General features: G+C 37.3%; 1 protein-coding gene across 1 annotated transcript in view; it reads right to left on the bottom strand.

The window, feature by feature from the left end:
* The window catches only part of LOC309478312 (transmembrane protein 132C), a 151,170-nt gene that overhangs the window by 56,243 nt on the left and 78,935 nt on the right, over nt 1-15,992 (bottom strand). The window contains exon 4 of the mRNA XM_082141905.1: nt 1,725-1,868. Coding sequence (XP_081998031.1) covers nt 1,725-1,868 — 144 coding nt within the window. The remainder of the gene's footprint in view (nt 1-1,724; nt 1,869-15,992) is intronic.

Here is a 15,992-nt window from a genome sequence, read left to right as displayed (position 1 = left end):
TATTTAAATTTGGGTGGGTGTTTTTCCAGATTTCAAGTGGTCAAAAGGATTTCAGTGAGTGCTTTTGAAGCAGTTGTAAACTACAGCTCCCTTGTGCACGAATCATAAAACTTTAAAAGCCCCTGTAAACTGAAATGTATTTTTTTCAGTTGCCGGGGACAAAAATTACAATTAGGTAAAGCATGTCAGAGTAACAAGAATATCTTCTCGAAACACCCACACATTAGGTGGGATAGGAATTTCAATGAGCGAGCATAATCAAATAACCGTACGTTATTGGAATATGATTTATATAAAATTCTACAGGCGAGGAAAGAAAATTCTGTTAATGTTCATCATTTCTCTCTTTAGGCTGAAAATGAGTGCATGAAAGCTCAGAGCTCTGTCGATACCGCTTACCACCCCACACTGTGTGGCCATTATATGAACTGACACATTTGAAAGTAATGGATTTGCAGGCTTAAATAAGACTTAAATAACACAGATATTTTCACAGATATCTCATTCAGGCAGCAAAACAAAGTTTATTTTTTAATCAGGGGTTGGAATGGGGCGTGTTTGTGGGATTAATTTGCATATGTAAATGTCACCAAAGAGAGGTGGTGGAAGAGTTGAGGGACCTAAAAGGGCTGAGATCACAGCTGTCAGTCAATGACTTTCTAATGTCTCTGAGTAAAAAAAAAAAAAAAAAAAGGGTTAAAATTTAGAGATGGTCCTCACTGCAGAACACGAAATCCAGGAAAATATCCACCTTACATATACCTAAACCTACCCATCTCCACCCCCTGATCCCTAACCCCCCCCAAACCTACCCATCTCCACCCCCCTGATCCCTAAACCCCCCCCCCCTAAACCTACCCATCTCCACCCCCTGATCCCTAACCCCCCCCCCAAACCTACCCATCTCCACCCCCTGATCCCTAAACCCACCCCTAAACCTACCTCATGTCGTTCCAAACCCACAAGAATTATTTTCATTTGAACTGAGGGGGTTTAATCCAAGTCTTCAGACTCTGCTTTATATGACAAACAGATTTAATTTAGGATTCATCAGGGTTTGGAACAACATGAGTATGAGTAATTGATGACAGAATTGTCATTTATTGGTAAACTATCCCTTTAAGCATATAAACAAACACTAAATACAACTATTAAAACACATTTATATAACGAAGGCAAAGGTGTATTATGTACAGCAGCAAACTAAATATTTCACAAACAAATAAGTGACTAAAATGAATTAGACTTCTGATCAAAAAACAAGTCCCTACAAAGCTAAAGGTAAAGTAGCTTGTTAGGGAAAAAGTTGAACTTTGAAATGATTTCAAGTACTGTAGCGCTTCTGAGAAATGTAGTAGCGCTTCTGTAGAAATGCACAAAACATGCTGCAAGTACCAGAGGGCCTGTATATGAAAAGAGCAGAAGAGTTTAGAAGAAGAGTCATTAGGCAAGAGATGCTTATATTTGATAACTAAATGCCAAAGGGCTGTATGGTGCAGGGCATAGTATATGCGTAAGTGTTTGAATCTTTCTTGGCCAAAACTTTACGAAGAGAGGAAAATTGTGAGCAAGTGAGAAAAAAAAAAAAATGTTTTCGTTTGCAGTGTTTTTGCCTGAAGCATTGATCTTAAACTTTGAACTTCTGGGTCATTCAAGTAACCAGCAGCCTTCTGATGATGACGTCTTTGATACCAATAGAACAGACGGATTGAAGGGTTACTGACCTTTTTCCGAAGTTGGCTTCCTTCCTACGGCAGTGCAGAGTGACCACTCTGTGTCCCTCACTCCTGACGTCTTGACTAACTGTCCACTGAACCGGGTTACTGGCCCTCGCCCCCAGAAACGCCACACCATCCTTCAACTTCACTCTGTTAGAAACATCAAAAGGATCATACAGTATATGTAATGTGTTTTTTATAAAAGTTTATGGATCATCTTTAATTTACTTATGTTCCTTTGTGCGAAATACTTAATGCATTTTCTTAAAAAATATGTATACCTTTATAACATATTGCATTTTCCATGACACCTCTTGGAAACTGGATGATTAACAAAAGGTGTTTCCTGTTCTTGAACAGATTGCAGTTGTTTTGCCTTATGCATTATACAGACAAAGGGACTAACCAAAAGCTCATGTAATACACTGTAGGCTACAGATGTGCTTGTATAACCTCAAAATCGGTTTGAGTCATTGCGTTCTGCTTTCTACAAAAGATCTGTGTTTGGAATATTTTCAAGTCTATTGTGGAATATGATGCATGCACGACAAAAAATTATTCTGTCATTATTTACTCAATCTCATGGAACACAAAAGGTGAAAATGTCAATAATTTGCTAATTTACTATAATTCACTCTTTTGCCTGCAATTACAATGGGGACTGGAGATTTCAAAATTCAAAAAGGACATACACAAGCATTATATAAGTATCATCATTTTATATTCAAAATCTTTTGTCAAAAGTCGTCATTTGATAGCTTTTTTTTTTTTTGACTACAGATCGAAATTTAAGACGATATTCACTGATAATCTTCACCTTCAGTGAACTGTTAACCGCTGCTAATGGGACTGTGTCATTGAGTTTCTCAAGAAACTGATCAATCTAAATCATGAACGAATCCTTGTGAACCAGATCAGCCAAATTACTGAAAAGAACATTTTATTTATGACACATAATTACATACACTTTGTTCTTCTCCTGATACAAATACATCTCAGCACTTATATATCACTGCCTTATGTCACGTCAAATTCAAACTTGAAATGTTTTTTTGTTGTCGTTGATCCATTAGCTTGGTGAAATTACAGGTACATCTTTAAATTGTTATTGTCTTTAGTTATTATTTTGGAATACATGTAAAACTGCTTAAAAACACTAACTTGTTGAGATTTATAATTGGTAAATTGAACATTAATTACACAGTTAAGGTAAAAATACAAAATAGAATCTCTTTTTATGTAATGCCTAACCAAGAAAATGTGACAAAATTAAGTGTAACTGGGACATGAATTTACATTTGCTATATACAGAATATACTTTGAAGCTTAACAACCCCTGTCATCATTAACATTATATTGAAGAGAGCGGCCAGGATATTCTTTAAAATATCTGTTTTGTTGCACGAAAGAAAGAAAAAAGAAAAACTATCCCTTACTATCCCCTATTGGGTGAACAATCCCTATTGTTTGCAGTTGTAATGGTATTGGCACAATGTATCCTTGTGCATGTCCCACTTGTTCTAAACATCCAACACCTGCATTCAGCCAATAAAAGACAGGATGCTGAAGACGGGCTGCAGTGCAATTCAAATGCAGAAAATAATGGAATTGATGTTATCTCTAAGACCCAGACCAAATGCAATTAGAAACAGTCCTGACGATTGCTTTTTTTCTCCTTCCATATCTTTTTGTTTAGCTTTCTTTTCTATCCTTCTTTCTTCCAGTATTTGTATCTAAAATAAAATACCTAATTGGCAAATAAAGCCAAGTGTTGTAATATACCAACCAGTACACAATTCAGGAATGCGCAATAAAAGCTCCACTGGTGGTAACAAATTCAATTGGAATGCAATTGGAGATTAGTTTGAATAAACAACACACACACGTACACAAAATAAAAACTAATTCCCTTTGTAAAAACAACAACATCTTTCTTTCCTTTTAAAATACCTCTTAAAGCACTTTAAATTCTAAAGCACATAAAAAAAATTAAAATTAAATATGGAATGTCTTTATATGTAAAGGTCACTCTGTGCCTCAACTGACAGTGAAATGCACCACTTCTGAAACATTTAGTGTGTATATCTGTTTGTAGTGTTGAATATTGAAAACATAGCTGAACATAGAACACTTTACATAGTAGTGCAAAAGACTGAAGCAAGTGCACCTCCTTTATTCTCAGTTTCTTTTCATGTATTTCCTGCTGCTAACATAATAATTCGTAACGGATCATTTGTAAATGCTCTTGTGTAGCATTCAGATTGCTTATACTGTGAAATGGTTTTATCACAGGTTTATTCTGAACATCATGTGTTTGGTGTTTGGGTCCTATCTACTTGCTTAAATACAGAAACACACATTATGTTTTATAAAAGCAATATACATTTAAAATTCAAAAGGGGCCTGTCTTGGGACAAAGGATAAAATCCTGTTTCTCGGGAAAGACTTCATTAAGATTCACTATGAACTGAATCAGCCTTAATCACATTTTTGATAGAAGAATGGAAGCCCATCTCACAAATAATACAGGTAATCTTACTTTTAATTAGATGCATCAGCAGTTTTTATACTCCTGAATGTGCGTGCTCCTAAGCCTGAAAAATACAGTTTCTTGAGCACCAGCATATTAGAATGATTTCAGAAGGATCATGTGACTGAAGACTTGAGTAATGGCTGTTGAAAATTCAGCTCTGCCATCACTGTAATAGATTACATTTTAAAATATATCAAAAGACTACTAACAAGACTGGAAACGGACCAAGTTGGCTGCCGAACGACCCTTCAAAAAAATGTCCCCTTCCCTTCAAAAGATAATAGGCCCAATAACTTCATTCATATACTCATGCAGCAGCGGTAAACCAGCGTAGATTGTGTCTGGTTAAACTGAACTGTGGGTGGTTAATCAATAAGAGGCAGGTGTTTGTTCGCCCCTTTGTGTCCTATCTGATCTGTTCATGTAATACTTGGCATTTACATAATGAAGATGATTTTGTTCTCAGTTTAATTGTTTTTTGATTGATCAAAATGAAAATCCAATATACTCAACACAGAGACATATTCAAAGAGACACAAATCTCTAATAGTTCATCAAAAACCTACAAAAAGTGCTGTTGCAAGCAGCATGAGAAGGCATTGAGGGTTAATTAGGGAATGGAAGATTTAAATGAGATTGGTTTGGCTAATATGATTTCTGGAGTGCAATAAAGGCTGCAAAGCAATTTAAAGAGAGATGTTCTTTCCCCTCACATCAGCACATGGGTGCCAGCTCATTAATTCTAAAACAACCTGAGTATCAATTAAAGTAGTATTTACCAATGTGATAGAAGTGTCAGCGCTCACGAGATGGCTGGAGAGGCGAGGAGCGGAGAGCGGAGGGAGATGGATTGTAATATCAGATAGAGGAGATCTGTCGAAATCCTGACAGTTCGTCAACCCCGTGGCAGTTCTCCAAAATAACATGAGTAAATTCCCCAGATTCTCTGACATAATAAAAGTGAGGGATGCACATGCTCGGACGATTACGGTATTCGTCACAAATCACATTCCGTGACAGTTTTCAGAGCTAGGGTTGTGTGTTTCTCCTGTGTACAGGCTCCATTCAGCCAGGCTTAACTCTCCCTGCAGATGTCCGCGATCTATATTGACCGGGCTGATTAAATCAACATTGACTAAGAATTGAGTAAGTAATTGTTTTTTCTTCCATGCTGTCCACTGAGATCAGGGATGGAATATCTGATTGTGGAGAGAGAGAGAGATCAGTACGTAAGGGATAAATGTACAGTCAGTCTGTCATTACCACAAAATAATACCACAAAAGTGTCTTTATGAGTGAGTCATTTGAATCATTCAACTGATTTGCTCACAAATGCTGATTCATTCATTAACGAAAAACAGTAAGTGACCAACTTTGAGAGTGAGTCATTGAATAATTCATTTCAACCGATTTGTTCAAAAATGTAGATTCAGGAACGAAACAAGTGAATGTCTTTCCTGAATAATTCACTATTTTTTTTATTTTATTTTTTCAAAACACTGAATCATTCAGCACATGAAACACAACTACTGTGCTGCTCAAAGATGCACAATGGCTCTGATGTGGCTAACCATAATTATTTCTGTTGTTTGAGCAAAAACAGACAGAGAAACCAGCAAGATTGTGTTTAAAAATGCAAATGACTCAATATTAACTTCCTTTTTTAACTGTTTTATAAATGCAATATAAAATACTTGTGTTAGCTCCTTATTCCAATAACTACAAACTAAGTAGTTCCACACACAAGAGGGTCTTTTGAGGTGCTTTTTGGTTTTTCCTTCCTTTCTTACATACTTGTCCATTGAAGTGTTGTATACATTTGATTCTAATTGGTCCGTTATGGCATAATGTGGGCAGATATTAAAGAAATATCACATATTGCACACATAATACCATGACTTACCAATCAGAATCAAGTATTCCAGAAATGCAGTGTAATGATATCTCAGTATATATATTTTTCAGTATATGAGGATTGATTTAATCCTGCAGGGGTCTCGCTAGACTGAGTCAATAGTGAGCTTTTTGGCAAAATGCTCATCCCTAAAGCTGCATTATGAAAAGTAGACATGCATTACAGTAGAAAGACGGGTGAAAGAGATGATGCCAAACATTGACTCAAATGTAACACCTTCATAAGTCTTTTTACCCCCTGAGCTGCATATAAACCCCCTGTGTGTGAGAGGAATCATTTATGATACATTACACAAACACACACATTTATTCCAGGCCAGCACAGATAGCCTGGGGTGACAATTACTCCAACACCACCAAATCAGCATTTAATTGCTATAAAAGGCCATATTAGCAAACACTGTGTTAAGTAGTTCACAAAAGACATGGAGAGAGAGAAGGCGAAATAAATGGGGGTGAGGGGAGAGGAAGACGGGATAATTAATCAAATTCAATTCGTAGAAATGCTCTGGTGTTATTTGGCAGAAGATTGTATTGAATTGTTTATTGCTTTTTACTTTAAAAAAATTGGCAATTGCACGGTCACCAGGGTTGAGAGCCATTCAGAACTGAATTCAATAAATGGCAATTCTATTCCTGATTTGAATTGATTAGATTTGAGGTAACAAAGATTTAAATTATGATTGTAATTTGAATTTAAAGAGGTAAATTAAAAAAAGATTAATGAAATTCAAAGAATGTGTTAAATGTTGTTTTTCTGTATGAATTAACCAAAAACATGTTAGCATACACAATACTGAGGTATTTTCAGAAACATCAGACTGTATTAATAATCACTGTTTGAAATGGCAATCATAGACATTTATAATTAAATCTAAAGAAAAGAAAATTAAAATAAAAATGACCCACACACTCACCGGCCACTTTATTAGGTACACCTTGCAAGTACCGGGTTAGGCCCCGACCACACCTACGTTTTTCAGGTTCCAAAACGTGAGGTGCACAGCACTGCCCCATCACACAGAACGAGCAGTGCGCTGCGTTTTTTATGTTGCTAGGCAACCACTGAAACAGCTGTCCTGTCAGTCAAGTAAACGTCAAATCAGCCTTTTATTAACTTTATTTACTTTCTGTTAACATTGTGGTTGTTACGGTTTGTTAAGTCGTTCAGCTCCTGGTAACCCGCGAGAGCACCACAAGTTTATCCTCCATCATCGCACTCTCCGGGCGTACAAGCAACTGTAGCTTTCATCACTAAAACGGAAAGCCCGCCTCTCCATTCATTCGATTGGACAGTGGAAAAAAAACACGATGACGTCGGGCTTGCGGGACGAGTTGCTTTTTTTTTTCAACTCCATAAACGCGAGGCGCAGCAGGCGCATAAACAGCGCGCAGAACGCTCACTGCCATAGGAAACTGGAAACCAATTGAAAAAAGGCGCCCCTCACTGCAAAAAACACGTCAGGTGTGATCGGGGCCTTAATTACTATATATATGTATATATATAGATGTAGATATAGTATAGCCTATATCATTTGTAAATAATATAAACATTTTAAATGACTAAATACATACTATATAAACACACACGTATATTTTTGCCCATATTTTGAAGTACAATTTTGAAGAATTCAAACTCTTGGCTACTAATCTGCTAGAAAACCATCATATTCTTCTAAAAATGTATCTTTAATGGGTGTGTTTTGCTGAGATGTAATGACAGGATGTTGAAGACTGACAAAGAATGAGTACATAAACCTGGCTTGCAACAGAGAAGAAAATTAAAAAAAGAGGCCTACATAAAGATCCCCAGCTTGATGGCAGACAGCGGGTGAATGGACTGACTGAAAGGAAGGGGAGGAGGTCACATCACAAGCTCCTGTCTTAAGACTGACAGACAGGCTCTTGAGTGCTTTTCAATACCAATGGGGACTGGCTAGTGTCCCAGTGTGCCAGACCAGGCACAATGTACCAGGCTCTCCCCCGCAACTACATATAACATCGGCTCGATTACAGACCATCCTGCCACTCAAGCTTTGAGCCATTACCTGCCAGTGAGCCAGGCGTACTTTACAAGAAAGGCCAATACTCATTCCCAACAGGTGCTGCAGCCTTAGATCTTCCTGAGCTATGATGAGACATCTGCGCACGTCAAAGGAAGAATGATATCAGAGGAGTAAAATGTCAAGCCTTGCATTTGAAAGAGGTTCGGAGTGGGTTAACTGGCTTTTTCCCTACGATGTGTTTGCTGACGTGGTTCATGTCAAGTGTTTACAATCCAATTAAAAGACAACAAGCTTAAGACAGTAAGCTTGCACTAAAACTAGACAGAAATTGTCAATATTTGGACAGAAATGTACTACCCTTTCAATGTAGATCAGTGCGTTACATTTTTGTAATTTTTGACATATCAAAGACAGCACAGCATTTTTTTTTTTTCTGGTGTGATTTAAACTGGAAAAACAACATTCATAATGCCAGAATTGACTGCTAATTTAAAATGTTATCTAAACAAACAGTTTATGCCTAACAGGAGCTGTACTTTTTTGCCTGTTTCTTACACAGAAAACAGCTGCTCGGGAGAATTACCAGTTAAAGAGACTTTAAATTTACATTTCCATAACCCGTATTTCCATAAGGCTTTACTTCTAAATAAAGTCAAGACCTTGGTGTTGCTAGCACAATAGGAAAACGTTTACACTTTAGATGCACCTGCACTTCAAAAGACATCTGTAAATAGTACAACTAATTTACAATGACAAAATCATAACATTTACGGTACATGACAGTAACATAAAAAAGCAGTAAATAATGGAAATAAAATTAATGGGGAGAGAAAAAGAAAGGGGAAGAAGGGAAAAATTAAATTAACACCCTCACAGCTATCTGGTTTAGCGAAGGGTGTCAAATCAGCTCCTGGACAAAGCTGACCTTTAAGAGAGGTATTTGAACAAGACACCACCTCACCAGTCTCACTATGATGGAAGCAAGGCACTCATATAAAGAGTTGGACTTTTCCCCTGAACAATCCAGGAGAAGATGCAAATTAGTAGTGCACACATCATAGATGAACACAAATAAACTGGATGTTCTGTGTTGATTAGTGAATGTGATGTACAGTAAGGTAGCATGTAAGCGCGTGTTCAGCAGCCAAATTGAAAAAAGAAATGTTCATTTCTGCAATTAATTTGGACTGTTTACCATGTAAAAAGAATCAAGTCAACGGGGTACGTCAACTGTTTGGTTAGTAGATCTATTCCGCCAAGACCAAACATATCAACATTGTCATATTCATTACCATGCTAAACACTAAGAGATTTGTCATGACAGAAGTATACCCTTTTGAATGTTTTCAGGGAAAAAAAGAAGAAAAAAAAATCACCTGGTCCTTGGCATGTACTTTGAAGTCCACTGTTCCTTTGAAGTCAATCATTCTACAGTGAGGAAGATTATTCACAAGTAGAAAACATTCAAGACAGTTACCAATCTCCCCAGAAGGGGACTTCTCAGCAAATCCACCCCAAGGTCAGACCGTGCAATGCTCAGAGAAACTGCAAAAAACCCAAGAGCTACTGTACCTCTCAGACTCTACAGGCCTCAGTTAGCATCTTAAATGTTAAAGTTCATGACAGTGGAATTAGACAAAGACTGAAAAAGTCTGGCTTGTTTGGAAGGGTTGACAGGAGAAAGCTTCTCTCTAAAAAGAACATGGTATGCAAAGTTGCATCTGAACAAGCCATAAGACTTCTGGAACAATGCCCTTTGGACAGACGAGACCAAAGTGGAGATGTTTGGCCATAATGCACTTCACCACGTCCGGCGAAAACTAAACACAGCATATCCGCACAAACACCTCATGCCAACTGTCCATCATGCTGATTTTTTGGCTTGTTTTGAAGCCACAGGACCTGGGCACCTTGCAGTCATTGAGTCGACCATGAACACCTCAATGCACTGAAGCAATGTTGTAACGAAGAGCGGGCCAACATTCCTCCAGAACGATGTGAGACGAGAGACTGATAAAGTCATATAGAAAGTTATTACTTCAAGTTATTGCTGCTAAAGGTGGTTCTACAAGCAATTAAATAATAGGGTGTACTTAGTTTGTCAAACATGGCGTCTCCATTTTTGTTAAATAAACAATGATACAGTGTAATATGCCATGTGTTGTTGTTCATCTGAGGTTGTATTTACCTCGTTTTAAGACATGCAAAAGACCATACAATTTTTTGTTATATCCTGATATGCAAAACCATAGAATTCAAAAGAGTGATTTACATTCTATAAAAAGATTTACATTCATATAGTTAAATACAAATGTATATATATATATATATAAATAAAAATTGTATTTAACTATATGAATGTAGATCTTTTTATGTAAGGTATGCACAGCACGTTTGCATGAATATTACCAAAGGGCAAACTGCTTCTCCTGCACAGATTTTTCCACAACGGCAAGAAATTCATTTGCATTTTAAAACACTGTCTATGTGAAAAAAGAAGACTTTAATGGTTTCATTTAAACAGGTAACAGGGTTTGGATGAACTAAGCAAAAATTTTTTTAAAAATATCTTCAAAAGAGTAAAAATTTCATTCATTCTCCACAATCTTTAATTTTCCTCTGGCTTAATCGGTGAGGCCCATGCAAACTAAACATTCTGCTCCCAACCAAGTCCCGCATGCCCACAGGTGAACATTGTCTGGGCTGTTCCAGGCCTATATGACCTCCTGCAACCTACAGCAGAAGGGAATTACAGAATAAAGAAATTGTCCAAGGACAGGTAAATTGAAATAAAATGAACAGTATCTGGCATTTGCCTGCTCGAGATCCAGAAAGTTGGAGGCAATCAGAGCTGTGATAAGTGTACTTGGAGAGATGCACGGATAAGGAAGCTAATTTAATTAATGAGTCTAGTTCCCCTCTTTTCATTACCACCCTCGTTAAATGTATTGGGGCATGACAACATGGCAAATGGGAAATGAGATTAACGCTGTCAGATTCATAGCCCTCACCAGACTAAGCTAATCTCTACGCGGGCATTTAGCGTTTCCTTGTCTTACACTCAAACACAATCTCGCAAGGAACACACACATGTCGTCCCATACCCTTTTTCCCTCTCTGCACTGAAATAATGAGGGGGTGATTAGCTGGGGTCTCTGCTGGGATAGAGGTGAGGCTAATATCTGGACCTGGAGCTCTCTCTGCTCCCACACTTCTGTAAAGCTCTGATAGAGACACATGCTGGGCTCAAGCCAAGCACATCCACCTTATCAGCACACAGGCCCTCCCTGAAATACGACTAGAAATACTAATTGAGGCTGACTGACATTGTACATCAACAAAAAGGTATAAAACAGGACAGAATGAAGAAATGCGATGAGTCTCATTCACTAATAATTGCGTACAAAAGCGGCTACACTAGAGTTTACAATACATCACAGAGTGCTGTGAATCCATTGATTCCAACGGGGATAGTGTGTCAGAAGGAAGCATTCCCACTATTTTCAAACTTCTTATGCGTGCAGAAAAGGTTCTTATGCAGATTTTCAGAGATTCACAACAGGTGTGCACGCACATAAATGACTTCTAACCATCGTTCTAATATTGAATTCAGATTATTTGAAATGAGGGAGCTCATACCTGCAGATTGTAATTAGCCCAAACCAAGGTGGGAAATTAATTTGGGCCCTCCAGCCACAGTGAAGTTGTTCTGCTTGGCTTCCTTTCCGACTTCATTTGAAAAAACTAAATCAAGATTATCCAAAGAAAATGTATGAGAAAAAGAGAACATAACATGAAATGTTGCGTTAGCAAATTTATAGAAATTAGGAAAAAGTATTGTAATTTTACTACTGTAGCACAAAATAAAATAAATAATATACTTAAGAAACATTGTTTTTCCATTTCCATTTATTTCACAGTGCACATGTAATACAATAAGAATATATTACTTTCTTATGGGTGGTAATAATAATAATAATAACGCATTTTTATTATTACTATTATTACATTCATACTGTTTGGCTTCTTAAAACAGTAGTGTGAATGAGACATTTTCACAACTAAAAAGAGGTTTCACTCCACTTTAAAGTCCAGGTACAAGACAACGTGAATATGTTTTACTCTTTCAATTTGGGCATTAAAAATCGGTATGTTTTTTTATTTTTATTTTTTAACTCTTTTTCAAATGTACAAAAATACCACTCTAGACATACCACCTGTGTTTGACAAAATCCTGTTATTTATACATAAACTCTTTATATTGTCTGAAGGCATGCGTTTATGCATGGTTAGTGAATGAGGCGTTAATCCTTAAGAATTCTTCTCCATTAATCCTCAAGAATGAGGAACAAGGTCCTTTTGAGTATTCAAAAGGAGGCTCTTAATTACTGAGCTTAAGAATATCACGGTATGGAGCCTTTGAAGTAGCAAGACGGATGAGTGTACAGTACAGCTGGATCGTACTCATGAAATTAAGTCCTTATCAGGCATCATCCCCTGCTATTTGCCCTAATGCTGTAATGAATGTAGTGCGATACAGCACCCTAATCCACAGAAAATAAGATTTGACCTCATATCGAATCGGTCTCGGGTACCCGGCTACAAGAACAGAAGTTTGATAGCTTACATTGCTGGGATTCCCATCCATTAATAGCACGATCATGTCAATACAGATCTCTGGAATTGTACCGGCGGTTCATCTTGTGACATCTTCTGGCCATCATTTGCTAGAAAAGTGGAGATGTCTATAGAATGGAGTGATTGAACAACTCCCTGGTGAGACTGCTATTAGCAACTTCCCTGAGAGAGAAGCGCTGTCACCCGCCTCACCAAGCGCATCTGTGTTTACCATCAGACTAACTCAACCCTGCCATGCCTGGGGAGCCAAGCTAATGGAGCCCATTAATGAGTCTGATGCAGCAAAGCACGCCGCTCCTTCTAATCAATGAGAGGAAAGTGCACTAGTGTTTCTCAGATTTGTCACAGAGACAGGCAGGAGGAGTGGCTCTCTGAGCGCCGCTGAAGACAGATGGCAGAGCGGGAGTCCCAGAAATGGATGTGCTACACCGGCATGAGTCGAGGATAAAGGCAAAAGTGCATGATGTGCAAGACGCCACCAAGAACTGTGGTCTTATCTGATCATCAAGATAATCGTAACTCTGATTGTTGGCATTTGTAGATTTTGTAACAACTAATCAATAAAATTCAAATTGATCATGAATGTATGTGTGTGTGTGTGTGTGTGTGTGTGTGTGTGTGTGTGTGTGTGTGTGTGTGTGTGTGTGTGTGTGTGTGTGTGTATATATCCTTCAATGATATCGTTTTTTTCCCTCCCACAGAATAAGAGCGTTTGTAAGTCTATCCAAGTTGAGATGTTTCGTAACTCTTTAGATGTCGAGGCCTGCAACTATCGATCAATTGTACTCTTGATAAAGTGAATACAAATTACATACAACACAGTATGTCCATGAATGAATAGTATGAATATGAGTACATTTATGAATATGTGCTATACATTGTGTGCAGAAATGTTTTAAATAAAAATAAGTTAATGGCAATATAGGTTAAATCACTTAATTATTAATTATATAAATACAGTAAAACCCAAACCCTAGATGTTCAGCAGGAACACAAACTTTAATTTATTTTTTTTGTAAGTTTCTTTTTTGTGATCCCAGTAAAGTTACTATTCTTATAAAAATGTCTTTACATGTACAATTAAAATAAAATATTGTTAATTGTCAACCTAAATTTAATTTGTTTAATAGCAAATATAAATATTGGCAATTAACCATATTTTAATGTAATTGTACATGTAAAGCAATTTTTATAAGAATAGTAACTTTATTGGGATCACAAAAAAGAAACTTACAAAAAAAAGAAATGAAAGTTTGTTACATTAACTTACTTTTATTTCAAACATTTCTGCACACAATGTATAGCACATATTCATAAATGTACTCATATTCAAACTATTCATTCATGGACATACTGTGTTGTATGTCATTTGTATTCACTTTATCAAGAGTACAATTGATCGATAGTTGCAGGCCTCGACATCTAAAGAGTTACGAAACATCTCAACTTGAATAGACTTCCAAACGCTCTTATTCTGTGGGAGGGGGAAAAAAAATGCTATCATTGAAGGACAGCAAGCTGGAGCTTCCTTCCACACTAAATACGAATATCAAATGGAATAATTGAATTTTCACTTTAGCCTCATATGAATTATTTCACAGCCACGTCTAATTTCCTCTTTAAGCGCTTATGTATTATTCCTCGGAATCGCTACTCTGTGACTGTCCAATTGCCTCACACAGCAAAATGAACGTGGCTGCAAGGACATAAGCACAACTTTGAACCTTGTGGTGATTAAAATCTTCTCTGACAATGACAGTTCAAGTGTGTTCGACTCGGGCAGCTTAATGATTCTTCTCTGATCATAACCTTACCCGCATGGCCCTTATGGAGCAGAATCAGATTAACATAACTATATATAAAACTCCACAAGTCATCAGTGCAGTCTTGGCACACCAGCACTACTGGCAGTCCACAGCCGATAATGAGATGCTATAAAATGCCCTGTAAATCCTGCATCTTGTGTTAAAGCTGGTTACATAGGAGCAGGCAAGATCCATCTTTGCAAAGATTGTATGCCCTCTTGCTAATCAGAGATGGGATGAGTCAATTATATGAGCTGTCTTTGTACAAGCGGTATCAAATTTGACCATATTCATGGCAGTATTTAACAGGACAGTTGATAATTTTTTTTTTTTTAAATCTCATTATTTATTCCCGCCAATGTCATTCCAAATCTATGCTGTAATCTTTCTGTGGTACACAAAAGAAGTTTAAGAATTTTTTAAAAATGTTCCCCCCGAAAGGTCCTAGTGATCACGCTTGTCATCTTGAACTCAAAGAAAAGAAATTTGCATCGACATGAGTGCGTGTAAAATATGTGTATTACATTATATTATATTATATTTATAACATAATATATTATATTATTCAACCAATATACATGCATACATTTTTTATTCAATATTGACCCTTTTGATGAGTGGAAATTCAGTTCCAAGTGAGGAAATTAAAGAGGAAAAACAATACAATTTGACAGGGTAAATGAAAGACAAGTTAACAAGCGTTTAATTTCTCTCTTTTTTCCCTTCTTTCCTTTTGAAGATATTAAACAAGCCAGGCAAACCCTCTGACAGTCAACAGCGAGTTCAGGGGACAAGACAGAGATGGAGGAAAAAACAGCACAATGTCAAGTGAGCAAAAAATGCAGGAGATTTCAAATGAGAGGAGGATACGATCCATCTACATACTGAGATCACAACAAACAGACTTCCACTGACTCCAAGATCACAGAGGAGGAGAGGCGATGCAGGTGGCACGGCCTTCACAGCTGACTCATTTCCCTCATCCTCTCTTTACGGTTCATTCTAAACCCAGCCAACGGTTTTACAGAGAGTGTCCTCGGAGATGAGTTTCGATTAACCTTTCAATACAAAAGTAATCTCGGCTACCTATTCAGCCTTTTCAATTGCAATTTTTCTATCTGTAAAATAATCAACAGTTGAAAGGGGGGAGAGTGGCTGCAAGTACACAAAATCGTGCCTGGTAAAGCGATGCCGTTGTTGAGACGCTTGTGCTGAATGTAGAGTGGATGGAGCAGGGTCCAAACAGCACTAAAGATGAGGACTACAATACGGCATGTTGTCCATCACTTATGGGTCCTTAGAGTTGTAAAACAAGACAGGGTTTTTTGCTGCTGCCATGAGGTAAGATACAGAACTAAAGGTGACAATGTTTTCACTG

This window comes from Leuciscus leuciscus, assembly GCF_965113295.1.
Source record: "Leuciscus leuciscus genome assembly, chromosome: 16".
In the NCBI taxonomy this organism is placed as follows: Eukaryota; Metazoa; Chordata; class Actinopteri; order Cypriniformes; family Leuciscidae; genus Leuciscus; species Leuciscus leuciscus.
Note: the sequence above shows the minus strand (reverse complement) of the source record. Positions and strands in the feature narration are given on the sequence as shown.